General features: G+C 45.2%; 1 protein-coding gene across 2 annotated transcripts; it reads left to right on the top strand.

Annotated features, from left to right (window-relative positions):
- Positions 1-796: 796 nt before the first annotated feature.
- LOC146686842 (uncharacterized) lies at positions 797-21,031 on the top strand. 2 transcript variants are annotated; one of them, XM_085440238.1, is made up of 3 exons: positions 797-1,108; positions 18,578-18,808; positions 20,655-21,031. In XM_085440238.1, the coding sequence occupies exons 1-3, from the start codon at positions 937-939 to the stop codon at positions 20,810-20,812; spliced, it is 561 nt and encodes a 186-aa protein (XP_085296364.1). In that variant the 5' UTR covers positions 797-936; the 3' UTR covers positions 20,813-21,031. The 2 variants fall into 2 exon arrangements, with proteins under 2 accessions (XP_085296364.1, XP_085296363.1); XM_085440237.1 differs by having other exon boundaries at positions 18,578-20,722.
- The last annotated feature ends 412 nt before the right edge of the window (positions 21,032-21,443 follow it).

Raw genomic sequence — 21,443 nt, 5'->3', positions numbered from 1 at the left:
CTGGTGTTATACTGACAGCCAAGTGTCACTGTGCCTCCTGCAGCAGCAGTCTCTTCTCCTTTTGCTTGCAGCACGTTGTCTTTTTGTGCTCTGCATTCTGTAAAACACCAACAAACAGTATCAGTGTGCTGTTAAAGAATCACGTCAATGTTGATATCAAAGAAACAGAGTTGTGTTCATACCGAGGCACATAGCAGCCAGCAGCACTGAGATGAACAGAGGCGTCATATCTGCAGTGTAGAGTAACTGTGAGCTACAGCAAGTATAAAGAAGCTGTGATCTCTCTGTTTAGTCTTCATCAACACTAAGTTGGTGGATTAGAAGGAGGAGCCTGATCACAGTGACAGGACTCATTCACAGCCCTGTGTTATTCCCCCTGCTGACAGCTTCACACTCAGCACGTCTTTCTGCTGCTCTGCTTTGCTTGGAGATCTTGCAGCAGGAAGTCTATAAAGTGAAATCTATCCGTTGGTAGTTTGATCTACCTCTCCTTCAATGCACATGTTGAAGAGTCCCTGGATAAGACTGATGTTCACAGCTGTTCTTTCTGTCAGCTCCAACCTGTCTGATTGTTCTCCTCTGAGCTCTCTCATCACCAAACTAATGCTCACCGGTTTTAGTTTCACACAATGCAACAATGCTTATGGCAAAAGGATAATTTGTTTTTGATGGATCTGTTTTCTCTTCGCACTGTAGCCTTGCTGCTTAGAATCTGTTCATTTACTGCAACGGTGAGTTTAAAAATGTACACATAGGAACTAAAGGCAACACGTGTGCTCTGCCGGAAGCTCACCACGTGACACCAGGCGGAAGAAAACAAAGGAAAGGCGCTAATACCGTTAGCTTTCCACGTGTGTGTGCCTGAGCACAGGGACTGTTGTGTTGTTGTGTGTGAGCTGAGTGTGTGAGCTGAGTGTGTGAGCCGCGGCAGCAACGATGCCTTCAGTTCAGTATCTGAGAGAGTTCATCAACGAGCGACTAACTGCTGCTGCTGAACAAATATTCTTGGAGTTTGAAAAAACGATCGTCCAGTACGAGGAAGAGATCGACCGTCAGCGCAGACTGCTGGATATCACCTGGAAACCCCAAATCAAGCTGCACAGGACAGGTGAGTGTCCCTCTGAGGGAGCATCCTGATCACAGCTCTGCGGGACGTTTCTGATTGTGAGGACTTTTTGATGTGAGCTAACAAAGAGCAAACAGAGGACAGGACTGCGCTGCGCTCCATGCAAACAGCAGGCGCTGAAATCAGCCTGGATTTCTCTCCTGATTATTTAGTGAAACAAAGTTAGGATTAGAAGATTTGTGAGTCTGGTTCAGAGGGGGGCCCATGTGCCGAAAAGCCCCCGGACGTGTCGTGGTTGCATTCCGACCTGGTCCGTTTCCTCCCCGCTCTGTCCCGCTTTTCCTTTCTATAGAATATTTAATGTAATGCTATGTAATCAGGCCGGATTTGAGCATTTATTCAACCTGAATTCATCAATGAATGGGTTTGTTTAGGCGGAATCATTTTAAACAGCTTCATGTTTCCTGTTAAGCTTTTTTTTTAAGTGAATTTTATTCATCAACAACAATATAAACAAATACGGCAACATTAGTTGTGCAATACATCTGTATATACACAAGGCTGAGCACAGTAGCGGTTTTAGATACGGGCGACACGGCGGTTGCCCGGGGCGGTATCACGGGTATTGGCACAAAAAAAAAATTGCTGGTACTCATGCTGCCCGACGTCATGCCAGCGCATAGTGGGAATGTCACAGGCACCGATCGGTTTTCTATCGCCCATTTGCTGGGAGTAAGGGCGCCCCCCGTTTGCGAGGTGCGCCCGCTGCTGGCGGCACAGGGAAGACAGGGCGGGGCGGCGGGGGAGTCTCTGGCTGGAGCAGCATCTAATAACCAACTCGCAAAATAAAACAAAACAACAAACACGAAAACACCAGACATCATGATACAGACTTATAATCTGCACCGATGTTTTTTCTATAGGGAAAAGTGAGCGCGAGAGCCCTCGGTGCGCCTGCGCGCTGCTGAAGTCAAAGTAAACTTTATTGTCATCTCCGCTACAGACAGTCCAGCATATAGAGACGAGACGACGAGGCTCCAGCTACAGCAGTGCAAGTAAACAAACAATATATATAAGAAAATAAATATACACTTTAGGACTCGGGGTAAAGGATCAATAACAATTTAAAATTTACAGTTTGATGATTTAAAGTCTCCACACAACCCGTCGAAAGGGGAGGGGCCTGCTGCTTCCAAATAGAGCGTATTTCATTCATAATGATGTAAATCCAAGCTCATTATGGATTCATGATCTGAATCCTGGGTTGTGACAAAGTGAATCTGTGAACTAAGGTGTAGGTCTGTTAGATCATGTTGTGGTGATCCTCGAGTTGAGGGATTTGTGTTCATACTGGAGTGCAAAATTAAAACCAAGATGGACAAGAAAAGTTCAAAGCCATCAGGTGCTCAGTTTAGAAAAAAGAGAAAAGAAGAGGAGGAGAAACGAGCAAAGATGCAGGTAAGCAGATGTGTGATTGGATAATGGCAGGTTATCCTGAAACTATCAGAATACTTTATTAATCCCTAAGGAAATTATGTGGGTTACAGTTGCTCCAAGAAGAAATGGTAAAAATATTAACAGTAACAGACTAAACTCCAAACAATACATTATGTTACAGATTTTAATATTAATCAGTCATTGTTAATTGTTGATTTGTCCTGTTCTCATTGTATGATGAATTATGATGGCCGTTTGGTAGCTGTTTGCATACAATGCATACTCTCTCTCTTCGTGTGTGTGTGTGTGTGTGTGTGTGTGTGTGTGTGTGTGTGTGTGTGAGTGTGTGTGTGTGTGTGTGTGTACAACAGTTTTATGTTAATGTACAATCCTTAATGTTTTGTCTGTGTGTGTGGGGGGGGGGATTAAATGATTTTTAGGATGGAAAATATGTTATACAGAAAAAAGAATATATCGCAATATTTATCGTTACCGCACATGCTTCTAATTATACCGTGATATGGATCGTGGGTCATATCGCCCAGCCCTAGTTAGTCGCCAAACCAACACCAACTACATTTTTAAATCTTAATATACAATGAGTAACAGTAGGGTGGACATTAGGTAAGGCTGCACTTTTAGCAGCGATCTCTTATAGAAAACCTTTCTGCACATATATAAAAAAGGTCAGCAGCTCCAAACCGTAGTGAAGGGAGTCCTGGCTAATATGTCGGGTTCCTTGTTGGGCTCATAGCCGAAAACTAGCTTTAATATGTTGTCTGGGTCGACTTTGCTAGCGAGAGACAGAGAGAGGCATTGAAAGGCTGCTCCAACAAAACTTATTGTTTTGGAGGAAAACACGAACACAGTGTACAGTCAAGTCCTAATAGCTTACTTTCAACTGGGCTTGTCAGGCTCTCTTTTTGGCTGCAGTGGTTATTATTATATTTGCATGCTTCCAACTCCCGTTTCTGCTCGGTGACAACTCGTCAACTCTTTTCCCCTCTCCCTTTTCTCCCTCCCTCACGCTCACAGACATGGTGGCTGTAGCTCAGGAGGTAGAGGTGGTCACCTACTGATCGGGAGGTTGGTGGTTTGATCCCTGGCTCTTCCAGTCTGCATGTCAAGATACTAACCCTGGAGTATGAATGTGTGTGAATGTCGTTAGTAAGCACTATGTATAGATAAAGTGCTTGTGAGAATGGGTGTGATTGGGTGAATGAGGCATGTTGTATAGAGCGCTTTGAGTACTCCGTGAGAGTACAAAAACGCTATATAAGAATCAGACCATTTACATAACTGGTATGGCAGTCCATTCAATCTTCAGCACAGACTACACTGCCCATGAGGCTATATTCTTTAGGATTATGCCTGTAACACTCCAACTATTGCCTTCATATTAAATAATTTTTTGAATAATAATTAAAAAAAAATTTTTAAATTATTAAAAAATATTTCTTCACTTCATGAGCTGCAAGATTGAGACACAGGCATTAGAGCCTCTTAATGCGGGTTTTGTTTGGGTTTCCACCGATGTGGAATTACCAAAAATAGAGAGGGCATAGCCTAACATGAAACAGGAAAAGACTGCAGTGTAATCCATTTATTTCAACAAAGTAACTGTATTCTGAATAACTTTTTAAAAATAGTGACTGTAACAGAATATAGTCACTCAAATTTTGTATTTGAAATACACAATGCCAGTACATGTATTCCGTTACTCCCCAACACTGATTATCTGACTTACTGTGGCTTTTAAAGTAATGATTAAGTTAGCGCAGACCTGTGGTACAAAGCTTACAAGTAGAGAGGTTTACCATATTGTAACGGTGGACCCAAGAAATACCAGCCGGAGCGACTTTGACAATGCAGAAACCTTTTATTAAACTCGGGGTTGTACGTGGACACATATACTCCGCGCTCTCTTTCTCTGCTGTCACCTCCGTCTCCGTCTGTCACTGCCAACATATAAAGAGACACAATCACTGTCAGATCCCAGCACACCTGTTCACCCCGCCCCTGCGCCGCCCCGGGAGCTCACTGCGTCACGCCTCCTCTGCAGCTGGCCAAGGACCACACCCACGCCACACATCCCCACCGCCCGACTGAGGCCGGGGCCCATCCGGCCGAACCTACACCCCCCCCCCCCCCCGCGAGCGAGAGAGGAAATCGGCCACGACCATCTGCGCGCCCGGCCTATGGATCACCTTGAACTTAAAGGGCTGCATGGCCAGATACCACCGAGTGATCCGGGCGTTGGCATCCTTCATGCGGTGGAGCCACTGCAGCGGGGCGTGGTCCGAGCAGAGGGTGAACGGGCGGCCCAGGAGGTAGTAGCGAAGGGAGTCGACCGCCCACCGGATCGCCAGGCACTCCTTCTCCACGGTGCTGTACCGTGACTCGCGGTCCGTGAGCTTCCGGCTGATGTAAGCGACCGGCCGGTCAACTCCCCCCACCTGCTGGGACAAAACGGCCCCCAGCCCTCTGCTCGAGGCGTCAGTCTGCAGACAGAAAGGGAGGGAGAAGTTAGGTGTGAACAGCAGCGGCTCTCCACAGAGAGCCCGTTTCACCTGCACAAACGCCGCCTGGCACCGCTCCGTCCACTGGACCAGATCTGGGGCACCCTTGCGGGTGAGATCAGTCAGGGGGCTGGTCAGGTCCGCGAACCCTGGGACGAACCGCCGGTAATAGCCGGCCAGCCCCAGAAACCGTCTCACCTCTTTTTTCGTCTTGGGACGCGGGCAGGATGCAATCGCCGCCGTCTTCTCCACTTGAGGTCGCACCTGCCCGCTCCCCAAGTGGTACCCCAAATACTGTACCTCCCTCCGTCCAACCGCACACTTCTTCGGGTTGGCCGTGAGCCCCGCCTGCCTCAGGGACTCCAGCACCGCGGCCACACACCGCACATGCCCCGCCCACGTGTCACTGTAAATGATGACGTCGTCTAGGTAGGCGGCAGCATAGGCAGCGTGGGGCCGCAGCACCCGGTCCATGAGGCGCTGAAAAGTGGCAGGGGCGCCGAACAAGCCGAACGGAAGCGTCACGAATTGGTACAACCCATACGGAGTGGAGAAGGCCGTCTTTTCCCGGGACTCTGTAGACAAGGGAATCTGCCAGTAGCCCTTGGTTAAATCCAGAGTCGTAAAAAAGCAAGCGGTGCCCAACCGGTCCAGGAGCTCGTCGACCCGGGGCATGGGATAAGCATCAAAACGTGACACCTCATTCACTCTGCGATAATCGACACAGAACCGTATAGACCCATCCTTCTTTACTACAAGGACGATGGGGCTACACCAAGCACTGTGTGACTCTTCTATTACTCCCAGCCTCAGCATTTCCTTCAATTCCCGGAAAACAATTTGCCTTCTATGTTCCGGCAGCCTGTAGGGCCGTGAACGCACCGTCACGCCAGGCCGCGTCTCAAAATGGTGCTCTATGAGAGAAGTACGGCCGGGCAAGGGGGAGAACACGTCGGCAAAGCACTGTTGCAATGCAGCAACATCCGCCCTCTGGGCCTGTGTGAGATGGTCACTGCAATGGAGGGAGGCGGGGATGCTAGACTTTGGCGCCTCCGGCCCCAACTCATCTCTCCCTCTTACCAAGCTCACTAGAGAAGCGGTCTCCGCCTCCCTCCAGGCTTTGAGGAGGTTGAGGTGGTAAATCTGCGTGGCCCCGCCCCTGTCCGACCGTACCACTTCATAATCAACGTCCCCCACTCGCTGTGTGACCACGAAGGGTCCTTGCCACTTGGCGAGTAATTTAGAGCTGGAAGAAGGAAGTAACACAAGCACCTTATCTCCCGGTGAAAATTGCCTGAGTCTAGCCCCTCTGTCATACAGGCGTCGCTGCCGCTGCTGGGCCTGGAGCAAATTCTCCCGTGAGAGCCTCCCCAGTGTGTGCAGCTTTGCTCGCAGGTCCAGCACGTACTGAATTTCACTTTTCGCAGGGCTCGGGCCTTCCTCCCAGTTTTCCTTAATCAGGTCGAGCACCCCCCGCGGCTTCCTGCCGTATAACAGCTCGAAGGGAGAAAATCCCGTGGAGGCCTGGGGCACCTCCCGCACTGCAAACAACAGAGGGTCTAACCAGCGATCCCAATTGCGTTCATCCTCGCGAATGAACTTACGAATCATGGATTTTAAAGTCTTATTCAGCCTCTCCACCAACCCATCAGTCTGAGGGTGGTAGACGCTGGTCTGAATAGATTTAATACCCAGTAATTCGTACAGTTCCCGCAATGTGCGCGACATGAACGACGTGCCCTGGTCAGTCAGTATTTCTTTCGGAATACCGACTCGGGAGATGACCTGAAACAGTGCCTGCGCCACGCTCTTCGCTGAAATGGTGCGTAGCGGCACTGCTTCCGGGTACCGCGTTGCGTAGTCCACCAGGACCAGCACAAAGCGATAGCCGCGTGCACTCCGGTGCAATGGCCCGATGAGATCCATGCCAATACGCTCAAACGGGATCTCCATCAGCGGTAATGGGCGCAACGGCGCCTTTGGCACGGCCGGCTGGTTAACCAGCTGGCATTCGGGGCACGACGCACACCAGCGGCGCACGTCGGCCCAAATGCCCGGCCAATAGAATCGGGCCATTATGCGCTCCAGAGTTTTCTCGCCACCCAAGTGCCCTGCCATGGGGTTCGAATGAGCCGCCTGGAAAATCATTTCCCGGCGGCTTTGCGGCACCAATAACTGTGTGCGGATTTCATTAGTGTGAGTGTCACGGCTCACTCTATAAAGCCGATCGTTCCGCAATTGGAAATGAGGGTACGTTCGCGCAGCGTCGGGGCGCACCGAGCGACCATCAATATCCATCACTTGGTCATAGGCTGAGCGTAGGGTGTCGTCCCGAGACTGCTCTAGTGGAAAATCTTCCCTGGGGTACACAACGGGAGGCGGCGGGGCTTCCGTGGAAGTCCCCGCCTCCTCCTCCCCCCCAGAGTCAGCGTCGGTCGACCCCGCGTCACCGCCGAGCGCCGCGCAAACGTCACACGAATTTACAGACCGCGATCGCATCCCCGCGTACTGCCCCAGTAAGCTGTGGAACCCCGGCCAATTCGTACCCAAAATAAGGGGATGCGACAGGCGCGGGCTAACCGCCGCCTTCACTCTATGCGTTTTGCCCTTGAATTTCAGCAACAGTGACACTACTGGGTACTTGTGAATATCCCCGTGCACACATTTAACCTCCACCCAGTCAGCCTCCAACAATGCCCCGGGGCGAACCAAACTTTGGTGGACCAGAGTCTGCGTGCAGCCCGTGTCCACCAAAGCATGGCGAATACCCCCTTGACACCTTACCGGCACGCGGTACGTCACTCCTGGACCGGGGGTGGGCGCTGGAGCGCCGGCAACGTGGAACACCTGCCCCACCTCCATGAGCGGACAGTCTCGGCGCAGGTGCCCCGGCCGCCCACACTTCCAACAGTCCGGCCCCGGCGTCTGTGCGGCTCCCCGTGGCTCCGGGGCAACCTCGGCGGCCGCCGGGGTTCCGGCGGGAAGCAGCGGCCGGAACGGGTTCCTGGGGCTCCACCCTGCTGCCTGCTCCGTTCCCGCAGGGCCGCCGCCTCTCCTCTGCGACGCCGCCGCCGGTGGCCTGGGCGGCGGAACACGGGCGCCCCGCCGCGGCTCCTCACGGCCCGGTACCGGGTCGGCCGCCAGATGGTCCTCTGCCAGCGTCACCGCCGCCGTCAAATCCGCCGGGCGGTGGCAGCGAACCCAACGAGCCGTCGCCTCGGGCAGGCCTCCCACGAACTGCTCGAGGACGACCATGGTCAGCATCCGCGTCTCCCCAGCCGAGGGGCCCGGTCGCAGCCACCTCGCTGCCGCATCCTCCAGCTGCCGAGCCCAGGCAAACGGCCGCTCCCCCCCCGACATCCTGCTGGCCCGGAACTGACGGCGGTAATCCTCCGGGGAGAGCCCCAAACGATCCAGCACCGCCCGGCACACGTCCTCGAACACCCCCCGCGAGCCGGGGGGCAGGCTCAGCGCCGCCGTCTGGGCCTCACCCGACAGAAGCGGCAGCAGCCGGGCGGCCCACTCCTCCTCCGGCCACCGACAGGCCACCGCCGTGGCCTGGAAAGCCTCGATGAAAACCAGCGGGACCTCCCCATCCCGCATCCGGTGCAACGTCACCGACAGCGGAGGGGCGGGAGCCGGCGCGGCCGCATTCCCCAGCAGCTGCCCCAGAGCCGCGGTCTGCTGCTCCGATTGCAGGCGAAGCAACGCCAACTGTTGGTCCTGCGTGGCCGCCTGACGAGCCGCCATCGCCGCCATGTCCACCATCATCTGGCCCAAGATCTGCAGCGGCTGGGCGGGCGGTGGGGCGGGCGGCGGCGCCGCCGGGGGAGCAGGGGGAGCCGGCAGGGGACCGGACATCACGCGTGGGTTTCGGCACCAGTGTAACGGTGGACCCAAGAAATACCAGCCGGAGCGACTTTGACAATGCAGAAACCTTTTATTAAACTCGGGGTTGTACGTGGACACATATACTCCGCGCTCTCTTTCTCTGCTGTCACCTCCGTCTCCGTCTGTCACTGCCAACATATAAAGAGACACAATCACTGTCAGATCCCAGCACACCTGTTCACCCCGCCCCTGCGCCGCCCCGGGAGCTCACTGCGTCACGCCTCCTCTGCAGCTGGCCAAGGACCACACCCACGCCACACATATTTACCGCCAAGTCTTGTCCCATGGAGGTGTTCCGTGGAGGACCCAACTCCATGGGACAAGACTCAACGGTCAATCTGCATCTAAAGGACAAAGGTCACTCTTTCAGGGATACCAATGTACACATATTGGACAGAGAAGATTAATGGTTTGAATGAGTAAAAGAAGCCATTTATATCCACTGTGCACGACCATCTTTGAACAGAGAAGGTGATTTACGACACTGTGCCATCTATAATCCAGTTTTGAGATCCCTTCCCAGATGCCTAAACTCCCACTCACATCCTGGGCCATCTGACCTCAGGACATCACATGATAAGGTAGACCTACATCCGTTTTTACACCTTGGCTCATGTGATTAGGTAGAGGATCATTAGGGGGTCCACTGTCCCTCTCAGGGAGGAGGGGGGCACTCCCACAGGGCTGAAATCTGGGACTCCCCACCACTTGACCCTAGAACTGAAGAAGCTTCTCAGATGAGAGGTGAAACGTCTTCAAGCAACTTAAAGGAGTCCTGACACTTTTTTCCATGCTCCTTAGACCACTGAGGCAGTTAAATAACTCCTTGGTGGCAGAGCCCCTAGGGTGGATGAGGTCCACCCCAGGGGCTTTAATGCTTCAATCTTAAATATGATCAACCTATCTCTAATAATCAGCTATGTAGCACAGGCCTTCAAGCTGGCTGTAGTTAAACCTTTACTCAAAAAGCATCTCTAGACCCAGCAGTCTTAGCTAGTTATAGGCCAATCTCCAACCTTCCTTTCATATCAAACATCCTTGAAAGAGTAGTTGTCAAACAGCTAACAGATCATCTGCAGAGGTTTATTTGAAGAGTTTCAGTCAGGTTTCAGAGCTCATCACAGCACAGAAACAGCTTTAGTGAAGGTTACAAATGATCTTGAATTGAATTGAATTGAAATTTATTTCAGTCAACAACAACAACAGATTATAATTTTACATAAAAGTACTCAAACAGAAACCGAAAAAGGAATAGGCTGAAGCCTTATGGCTTATACTTATCCTATCCCTTACCCCCATAGAAATAATCAAATCCATAACCAAGAAAATAAATAGCATTGATAAATAAGTTGTATAACAGTTTGAAAAGAAATCAATGATAAATCAAGAAATTAAATCAACACAAAAAAAATTTAACAAACCAAATTTCTATAACCTTGTATAATACTAAGTTTTTAAAATCTTCCTGAAGAATGACAAAGAAAAACACATCTTCAGTTCATCATTAAGTCCATTCCATAATTTCACTCCCAAAACTGACACACATCTATACTTAACATTGGTTCTCACTTTAGGCATTTCAAACTTATAAGACCCCCTCAAATCATATTTTCCATCTCTTAGTTGAAACATACTTAAAATACAAATTGGAACATTCTTTTTCATGACACGATATATCATTTCTAAAGTTTTAGAATATATAATGTCCATGAATTTTAACATAGATGATCCTACAAAAAACTGGTTGGTGGACTCCCTATATCCAACTTTATTTATTATTCTAATAGCTCTTTTTTGCAATTTAAATATTGAATCCAAATATGTTTTGTATGTGTTCCCCCAAATTTCTGCACAGTAGGTCATATAAGGCAAACAAAGGGAAGTATACAATAAATAAAGGCAGTTCTTATTCAAAAAATCTCTTGTTTTATAAAGAATAGAAATAGACATGGATAATTTTCGTTTCACATGTTCTATGTGGGGCTTCCAACAAAGTTTATCATCAATAATTACTCCTAAAAATTTTGTCTCATATACTCTTTCAATTTCAACATTATTTAAATTCAATTCTACTTTAATATTACTTTTACTACCTCCAAATAACATAAATTTTGTTTTACTTTCATTCAATGATAGTTTATTAAATACAAACCATCTATTTAACTTCATGAGTTCTGTTTCTACTGTTTTCAGTAATTTCTTTATGTCTTTTCCTGAGCAAAATAAGTTTGTATCATCAGCAAACATCACATATTTTAAAGTATCACTGGCTGTACAAATATCATTTATATAAAGTAAAAATAACTTAGGTCCCAAAACAGATCCTTGCGGAACTCCACAAGTTACTTTTCTAAGTTTAGATTTCATGTTATTAATACTCACATATTGGAACCTATTATTCAAGTAACTATTTAACCAAAATTGTACAACACCTCTTAAACCATACCTTTCACACTTCTGTAAAAGTAAAGAATGATCTATCGTATCAAAGGCTTTACGTAAATCAATGAACACACCTATTCCAAACTGTTTTTCATCCACAGCCGTTGCAATATTTTCAATAAATTCCATCACAGCTAGAGATGTTGAGCGATTTCTTCTGAACCCATACTGATGATCATTCAATAAATCATATTTATCAATAAAAGAATCTAGTTTGTTTGCAAATAGTTTTTCAAGAATCTTTGAAAACTGAGGCAGTAAAGATACCGGTCTATAGTTTGACACAATCTGTTTATCACCAGTTTTATATAGTGGGATCACTTTGGCAATTTTCATTTTATCTGGAAAAATTCCAGTTTGAAATGATTTGTTACAAATATATGTTAACGGCTGAAGGACACTATGAAGAACTTCTTTAATTAGTGACATGTCAAGTTCATCACAATCCGTAGATTTTTTACTCTTGAATTTACTCACCACTTCTACAATGTCACTCTCACAGACTCCACCAAGAAACATTGAGTTACATTTACAAGAAGTAGAATCTACTTCATCATTTCCTCCTGGTACAGAAATCTCTTTTGCCAAGTTGGGACCTACATTAACAAAGTAATCATTAAATTCATTAACTATGCTCTCAGTATTCTCAATCACTACGTTACCTCTTGTTACAATATGTGTTGGAGAACATGTATTATGTTGATTTTTTTATTATCCTATTTAATACACTCCAGGTAGCCTTAATATTACTTTTATGTTTTTGAAGCAGCTTTTCATATCGCATAATAGATGTTAATTTATTTCGATATTTCTTATATTTGTCTTCATTTTCCTTTGTTCTATGTGTCAAAAAAAATCCTGTATAACCTATTTTTCTTTTTACAGGCTCTTTCCAGACCTTGTGTAAACCATGGTTTTTTCTTTTTATAATTTTTAGAAAACTTTTTAATTGGACAATGGCTGTCATAGATTGACAAAAATATATCCAAAAACGCATTGTAAGCATCATTAGTGTCTTCCACATAAACATTTTGCCAGTCATAATTTTCTAAGTCTGTTTTAAAAGCCGTAATTTGTTCTGGTGTTTTTATTCTACCACTGTAATCCATTTTCTTTTCCTCTTGAAAATGAAGTTGATTGTTGTAAATGGTAAATGGCCTGTATTTATATAGCGCTTTACTAGTCCCTATGGACCCCAAAGCGCTTTACATATCCAGTCATCCACCCATTCACACACACATTCACACACTGGTGATGGCAAGCTACATTGTAGCCACAGCCACCCTGGGGCGCACTGATAGAGGTGAGGCTGCCGGACACTGGCGCCACCGGGCCCTCTGACCACCACCAGTAGGCAACGGGTGAAGTGTCTCGCCCAAGGACACAACGACCGAGACTGTCCGAGCCGGGGCTCGAACCGGCAACCTTCCGATTACAAGGCGAACTCCCAACTCTTGAGCCACAATCGCCAATGATTGTTCATTTCAAACACTGAAAAGACTTCTTATCTTCTTATGGCCTCTGACAGTGGACTCATCTCTGTGCTTGTCCTGCTAAACCTTAGTGCAGTGTTCGATACTGTCGACCATAATATCCTATTAGAGCGATTAGAACATGCTGTAGGTATTACAGGTACTGCACTGCAGTGGTTTGTATCATATCTATCTAATAGACTCCAGTTTGTGCATGTAAATGGAGAGTCCTCTTCACACACTGAGGTTAATTATGGAGTTCCACAGGGTTCAGTGCTAGGACCAATTCTGTTTACATTATACATGCTTCCCTTAGGCAGCATCATTAGAAGACATAGCATACATTTACACTGCTATGCCGATGACACCCAGCTCTATCTGTCCATGAAGCCAGATAACACACACCAATGAGTTAAACTGCAGGAATGTCTTAAAGACATAAAGACCTGGATGGCCGCTAACTTTCTGCTTCTTAATTCAGATCAAACTGAGGTTATTGTACTCGGCCCTGAAAAGCCTAGAAATATGGTATCTAAGCAGATTCTTACTCTGGATGGCATTACCTTGGCCTCCAGTAACACTGTGAGGAACCTTGGAGTCATTTTTGACCAGGACATGTCCTTCAACACACATATTAAACAAATATGTAAGACTGCTTTCTTCCATTTGTGCAACATCTCTAAAGTTAGAAATATCCTGTCTCAGAGTGACGCTGAAAAACTAGTTCATGCATTTATTACTTCCAGGCTGGACTACTGTAATTCATTATTATCAGGAAGTCCTAAAAACTCCCTGAAAAGCCTTTAGTTAATCCAAAATGCTGCAGCAAGAGTCCTGACAGGGACTAGAAAGAGAGAGCATATTTCTCCTGTATTGGCTTCCCTTCATTGGATTCCTGTTAAATCCAGAATTCAAAATCCTGCTCCTCACATACAAGGTCTTAAATAATCAGGCCCCATCTTATCTTAATGACCTTGTAGTACCATATCACCCTATTAGAGCACTTCGCTCTCACACTGCAGGCCTACTTGTTGTGCCTAGAGTATTTAAAAGTAGAATGGGAGGGAGAGCCTTCAGTTCTCAGGCCCCTCTTCTGTGGAACCAGCCTCCAGTTTGGATTCAGGAGACAGACACTATCTCTACTTTTAAGATTAGGCTTCAAACTTTCCTTTTTGCTAAAGCATATGGGGCAGGGATAGCTCAGTAGGTAAAGTGGTCGCCCCATGATCGGAAGGTCGGCGGTTCGAATCCACTTAACGGCTACCCTGAGGTACCCCTGAGCAAGGTACCGTCCCTACACACTGCTCCCCGGGCGCCTGCTTAGTGGGCTGCCCACTGCTTCACTGAGTGAATAGGTCAAATGCAGAGAAAAACAAGTAATTTCCCCATGGGGATCAATAAAGTATCCATTATTATTATTATTATTATATAGTTAGGGCTGGACCAGGTGACCCTGAATCCGCCCTTAGTTATGCTGCAATAGACTTAGGCTGCCGGGGGATTCCCATGATGCATTGAGTTTTTCCTTTCCAGTCATCTTTCTCACTCACTATGTGTTAACAGACCTCTGTGCATTGAATCATATCTGTTATTAATCTCTGTCTCTCTTCCACAGCATGTCTTTATCCTGTCTTCCTTCTCTCACCCCAACCAATCACAGCAGATGGCCGCCCCTCCCTGAGCCTGGTTCTGCCGGAGGTTTCTTCCTGTTAAAAGGGAGTTTTTCCTTCCCACTGTTGCCAAAGTGCTTGCTCATAGGGGGTCATATGATTGTTGGGTTTTTCTCTGTATCTATTATTGTACGATCTACTGTACATCTTTAAGAAGGGGGACCGGAGGGTGTGTTCCAACTGTAGGGAAATCGCACTCCTCGGCCTCCATGGGAAGGTCTATGCCAGGTTGCTGGAAAGGAGAGTCCATCCGTTAGTCAAACCTTGAGTACAGGAGGAACAATGCTGTTTTCATCCTAGTCGTGGAACACTGTATAGATCCTTCTCAATGATACTTGAGGGTGCATGGGAGTTTGCCCAACCAGTCTACGTGTGTTTTGGTGATTTGGAGAGAGATTCCCAGGGTCTTCTGTGGGGGTGCTCCGGGAATATGGGGTGACTGGCTGGCAATAAGTCGGACTCGTTCCTGGTGGGTGATGGGCTCCGGCAGGGCTGCCCTTTGTTCGTTATTATATCCCCCCAAAAAAATCAAAATGTATTTCTATAGCACATAAAAATACAACAAAGTTGACCAAAGTGTTTCACAGTCGGTCAGAGCAATACCATAAGACAGAATTAAAAAAAGAAACAGTTTAAAGGAGGGCAGGAAACAATATGACAATTGTTTGAAACAAAAACTGGCCACGAAATAACATACTAGTTTAAATCAAAAGCGACACTAAAATAATAAGTTTTAAGACACAATTTAAAAGACTGGATGGACTCGGAGGAACGAATATAAGGAGGGAGGTTATTCTAGAGTCTGGGAGCTACGACAGCAAAGGCCCGATCACCTCTGGACTTCAGACAAGACCTTGGTTGCATCAGGAGCATTTGATTGGAAGATCTAAGTGCCTTATTAGGGATATACAAATGAACGAGTTCACATAGATAGCTGGGATCCAAATTATTTAAAATTTTAAAGGTAAGCAAAAGAATTTTGAAATTGATACAATAATCAACAAGGAGCCCATGTAGGTTGGCTAAAACTGGTGTGATGTGGACATAATTTCTAGTACCAGTTAAGAGACACGCAGCTGCGTTTTGAACTAACTGGAGCCGGTGAATAGAGAAAAATAGAAGGCCCAAGTAGAGAGAGTTACAGTAGTCTAATTTGGAAGTGATAAAAGCGTGAATGAGCTTTTCAAGGACCTTCAAAGTGAGGTATAGTTTAGCTTTAGATGTCTGACGCAGGTGGTAGAAACTTTTTTTTTCCCACAGGAGAGAGCTGTTTCTTGAGTTTAAAAGAGCTGCCCAGGAAAACACCAAGGTTTCTAACAGTGGGTGAGAGATGGCTAGCAAGGAGCCCTAAGGCATCAGTTAGTTGTTCCAGCGGGGTGTGACTATCAAAAACTATAACTTCTGTCTTATCCTCGTTCAGTGTGAGCGAGCTACATGATAACCAAGTTTTGGCCTCATTTAGACAGTCAAATAGGGGTTGCAAGGAAGTAGAGACATCCGATGTCAAAGGGAAATAAAATTGTATGTCGTCGGCGTAGCAGTGAAAGGAAGTGTAATCCCAACGGCAGCATGTGTTCTTTTTCTTTATAATGGGTTGCACGACAGCGTGCTTAAATACTGACGGTACACAACCTGATGACAGTGATATATTCAGTAACAGTTGGATACAGGGACCAACAGTGGGCAAAGCTTCCTTAAGAAAACGAGAGGGAAGGATATCATGGGGGGAATTCGAGATTTTGAGATGATCAATTATAGCTGTTAAATCAGAATCAGACAGTGGCTGGAACTGTTGAAAGACAGTCAAGCATTCAGGGACTGGAACAGGGTCAGAAACTAACAATGATGGAGATGAGAGAGATGCCCTCAGAACTGAAATTTTGCCAGTGAAATATTTAAAAATTTATTACAAAGTACAGGGGAGGCATCCCTATAAGTAAAGGGGCAAGGGTTTATCAAGAAATTAAAAATACTAAAAAGGGCTTGGGGATTATGGCAGTTAGACCTAATAATACCAGAGAAGAAGGTAGATTTGGCAGCATGTCCAGCGAGACATGGAGTTTATCTTTTTTCCATTTTTGCTCAGTGTGCCGGCATTCACACCTAAGGGCGCGGGTAGTGTCATTAAGCCAGGGTTGGCGTAACAATTCGGCACTTTATGTCCTCAGAGGTGCCACCGAATTAAGAATGTCGGCACATCTAGTATTAAAAAGGTTGGTAAGTTCCTCCGCTGATAAATCCGCAATACCATTAACATCAAAAAGAGGGGAATCAAAAAAAGCAGCAGTGAAATGAGCAATTGACTGAGAGCTCATCTAGCGTGTTTGCCGTAGAGAACCATCACTATACAAATCAACATTGTTAATAACAGTATTAAACAAAATGGTCCGAAATCCTGAGGTTCTCCCAATTTAAAGCGATCACCAATCGGAGAAAAGAAAAGGATAATGTTTAATCGTTTCCCATACAACTTTATCCGTGATGTCTGTGATGCAGATATCCAAACCATTTGACAGTACCAAGTTGAGTGTGTGACCTTTTGTGTGAGTTGGATCACTTACCCACTGGGTGAGATTAAACGAATTAATAAGAGTAAGGAAGTCTTTGACTAGTGAGTCGTCTTTGCAACAAACATGAATGTTAAAATCCCCAACAATTAAAATACGATCATAGCGTAAGACAACACTCCCCAGTAAGTCAGCAAATTCAGAAATAAAATCCTTAACAAATTTCGGGGGGCAATACACCAAAGCACAAAGAAATGAAGGGATGCGGTTCAGTTCCAATAACTGCACCTCGAAGCTGGGGTACAGAACAGATGACAGCTGCCGACATCGAAATTTGTTTTTAAAAACTGAAGCTAGCCCTCCACCTCTGCCAATGGTTCGGGGTGAGCTCAGAACAGTGAAATTGGGTGGAAGCAGTTCTGAGAATGAAACTTGGCTTCACCAGGGCGAAGCCAAGTATCAGTCAAGAATAACAAGTCAAGTCCGGATGAGCGAATAAAATCATTTAAGACAAAAGTCTTATTAGCCAGTGACCTCATGTTTAACAAGGCCATCTGAAGAGTGGTCACACTGTTGCTGGTGCTCCCCCACCCCAGGGGTGGACAGGATTTCTAGGCTTAGCCAAGTGGCAGAAGGCTTTCACTTGGGTGGGCTCAGAACCTCATCTATGCTTTTTGCGGATGATGTGGTTCTGTTGGCTTCATTGGGTGATGGCCTTCAGCTCACTTTGGAACGCTTCACAGCTGAGTGTGAAGCGGTGGGAATGAGAATCAGCACCTCCAAATCTGAGGCCATGGTCCTCAGCTGGAAAAGGGTAGAGTGCCCAATCTGGGTAGAAGATTAGTTCTTGCCTCAAGTGGAGGAGTTTAACTATCTCGTGGTCTTGTTCACGATTTAAGGGAAAAGGGTGCAGGAGATCAACAGATGGGATTGGTGCTGTGGCCACAGTAATGTGGACGCTGTACCGCTCTGTTGTGGTGAAGAAAGAGCTGACTGTAAACGCGAAGCTCTAAATTTACTGATCAATCTATATCCCTACCCTCACCTATGGTCACGAGCTGTGGGTAGTGACTGAAAGAAAATGATTGTGGATACAAGCGGCGGAAATGAGCTTCCTCCAATGGGTTGCTAGCCTTTCCCTTAGAGAGAGGATGAGATGGTAAAATGTTCTAAAAGAAAGAAAACAAGGATTGACCAAATAATGTTTTGTATTTTGGTAGTTAGCAGTGTCCATATTCTGCTCTTCTACTGTGACTCCTGCGCTGCTGACTTTTGAAATCATTCTGCTCACTAACTGGCTCAACATTGGCTCAACAGTGCATGGACTGGACAGCCTAACAGGCTAGCTACAGTGCTAAAGAGAAACCTGGAATTGTTGTCATTTTATTCTAAGGTAAATAAAAAGATGTACTAGCTTCATGGAGTGCTTTTTTTTTTAAAGACATCAGCTTGTAGTTTAATGATGGTTTACCCTTATTGCTGTTCTTTAGTTTATTTAAAAGTAAATTTGCTTCTGTTTTTCTGGTATAACATCATATCACTTTCTTTGCGATGTCTCCTTTTGTCCCTCCAGATGTCTTACAGCAACATGTTCCTAAGAAGGAGGTGGTACCAACTGAGCAGCAGCTCTGTAATCAGGATAACAACTCCAGTCTGAAACACGGGAAACCAGAATCTCCACAGATTAAGGAGGAACCGGAGGAACTCTGCAGCAGTCAGGAGGGAGAGCAGCTTATACTGAAGGAGGAGACGGATACCTTTATGGTGACCGCTACTTGCGACAAAAGTGACCAAACCGAAACAGGTGGGCAGCAGCTCCTGTTTCTAAGCTCTGCTGTAGCTGAGAACCAAGATCAGGGACGAAGCGAGAAACTTGATTTACAATCAATTCGATTTACGAACAAAAGTCACAAGAATAAAGAAGACCCGACAACATCAGGGAGTAGGTGTAACTCTGATAAAAGTACAAAGTATCTAAAATGTGATGTTTGTGGAAAAGTATTCCGATATAATTATGAAATGACAAGACATTATAGAATCCACACAGGCGAGAAACCGTATTCATGCACTATTTGTGGCAAAGGTTTCGTATGTACTGGCTCTTTAGCAAAGCACAGAAGAGCTCACACAGGTGAGAAGCCTTATTCTTGTATAACATGTGGGAAAAAGTTTGCTTATAACAGTGATTTACTGAGACACCTGAAGACGCACACTGGTGAGAAACCATATCATTGTAAAAGATGTGGGAAAATGTTTCTATATAATAGTAATTTACTGAAACACATGCGGACTCACACAGGTGAGAAACCATATGGATGTAAAACATGTGGGAAAATGTTTGCTTATAATGGTGATTTACTGAAGCACACAAGAGCTCATACAGGTGAAAAGCCATATCATTGTAAAACATGTGGGAAAATGTTCGGATACAGTAGTTCTCTGTTAAAACACATGGGAATTCACACAGGTGTGAAACCACATCATTGTAAAACATGTGGGAAAATGTTTGCTTCTAATAGTGATTTAGTGAAACACACGAGGATGCACACTGGTGAGAGACCATATCATTGTAAAACTTGTGGGAAAGTATTTGCATATAGTAGTTCCTTATTGAAACACATGAGAATGCATACAGGTGTTAAACCATATCATTGTAAAACTTGTGGGAAATCGTTCACCCGTAACTCTATTTTGACAGAACACACAAGAACACACACAGGTGAGAAACCGTATGAATGTAAAACATGTGGGAAAAGGTTTAACTCTAGAACTCATTTGTTGCGCCACATGAAAACTCACGCTAAGCGGTGCACTATCGATACAAGATTATTGGCTTAGTGAGCTGCTTTGAGCTAAAAGTCAGAGGTTTGTGTCACAAAAGTTACTTTTTTAAAATCTGGTTTTAATTACCCTGTTCAGCTATGAATAATTGAAAGAGGTATGAATATAAATACTGATTTAAAGATTATGGTAACTTACACTGAACACATAAGCTGTTAAAGAGCAGGTAAAGTTGAGAGGTTTAACTGGAATGTGCATATATTCATATATATATTCAAGTATGCAGAAAACGTGGAAATGTTGTACTTGATTCTCTGCTGAATCTGCTGCTAAATCTGTTACACTAATTTAATTGTAGCTATTAGAAGATGGATCACAAAAAACAAAACAATTACTTTAGTTTGCAACAAAGTAAAGCAAATATTTTCTTGGGCTTTGGAACTATAAGCTTTAACATTTAAATGGGTCCAGTTTAAAGTATCAGAGCTCTAGTGAGAGCCGAGTGCACACTCTTGTCATATTTTCAGCAAGTGTTTTATTGGTATATTTTCTTTATGTTTTCTATAATTTTTTAATCATTTTATCGACATCTGATAATGTCTGTTTATTCTGACTGAGATTTTAGTTTTGTTAATTCAGTTTATATAAAGGAAGCCTGGTGTGTTGATCTTCATTGATAGTATATGCTTCTTTTTTTTTCTAAAGGGGGGTGCTCTGTATCGCAAAACTGAAATCTAGGAGCTGTTTCTATGTTTTTCCATCTAAATCTTAAACATGATGCTGTCCACTGTGGTGATGATGTGGTTGACAGTCTATCAGAGAGTAAACCAGTTACACTCTCACCTGTGGTAAATATAATCACTGTTTAGAACAACATTCATGTCTTTGGACTGTGGGAGGAAGCTGGAGTACCCAGAGAGAACATGCAGACTCCACACAGGGAGGCCTGAGCCCACCAGGACCTTCTTACTGTGATGGGACGGTGCAAGCCACTGCGACAACGTGCTGCTGGTTTCTTTTTGAATAAATAGAAGATCTTTGTTTTGTTTTAATTGGGGTGGTCTTTTGTATTCATATGTTTTGTTTATTTAGCTCATTTAGTGCATTTATATTAATTTACTGTTAATTTTAAGTTGTTTAAGAATCTAGACTTGCTGTGAGAACCTCAGGTTCAAAGATAGATAGGTGTAAGCGTAACATTTTCATTTCTTGTTCTGCACGCATTAAATAAAGCACTAAACCTGTAGTTAAACTCTCCTGTACTCATTGTATATGACCAAAAGGTTTCTTAAATGTCTGCCTTCAGTAAATACAGATTTTTTTCTGTCTAAATCAGGTCTTTATTTGAGGCTTCTAAGCAGTAAATTGCTAATCCTTTTCTCTCTCTCTCTCTCTCTCTCTCTTTATGTATGTACCTATGTATGAAAGCCATAATAAAAATGTGGAAATATAGTGTATATACAGTATCATGTATATTTTACAAAGCCTCTTGTTCATGGTTTTGGTTTTCTTTAGTTCTTTGTAATTCTAGTCCTTCCTTACTTAGTATTTATCTTAGCCTGTGTTTAGTCTCTGATCCCATGTCTACTCAGAGTTTTCAGCCTTACACAGTCTTAATGGTCCACAAGGGCCGTGGACCCCATAACCGCTAAGGCCGG

This window comes from Copadichromis virginalis, linkage group LG18, assembly GCF_057382275.1.
Source record: "Copadichromis virginalis isolate Kocher_CV1m ecotype Utaka linkage group LG18, C_Virginalis_male_GT1.1, whole genome shotgun sequence".
Taxonomy (NCBI): domain Eukaryota; kingdom Metazoa; phylum Chordata; class Actinopteri; order Cichliformes; family Cichlidae; genus Copadichromis; species Copadichromis virginalis.
Note: the sequence above shows the minus strand (reverse complement) of the source record. Positions and strands in the feature narration are given on the sequence as shown.

Bases quoted from the DNA above. Each gene is read 5' to 3' on its own strand.
- LOC146686842 (XM_085440237.1), top strand. From the start codon at position 937: ATGCCTTCAGTTCAGTATCTGAGAGAGTTCATCAACGAGCGACTAACT. The intron at 1,109-18,577 runs GTGAGTGTCCCT...TTGTCCCTCCAG, and splicing joins AATCAAGCTGCACAGGACAG to ATGTCTTACAGCAACATGTT.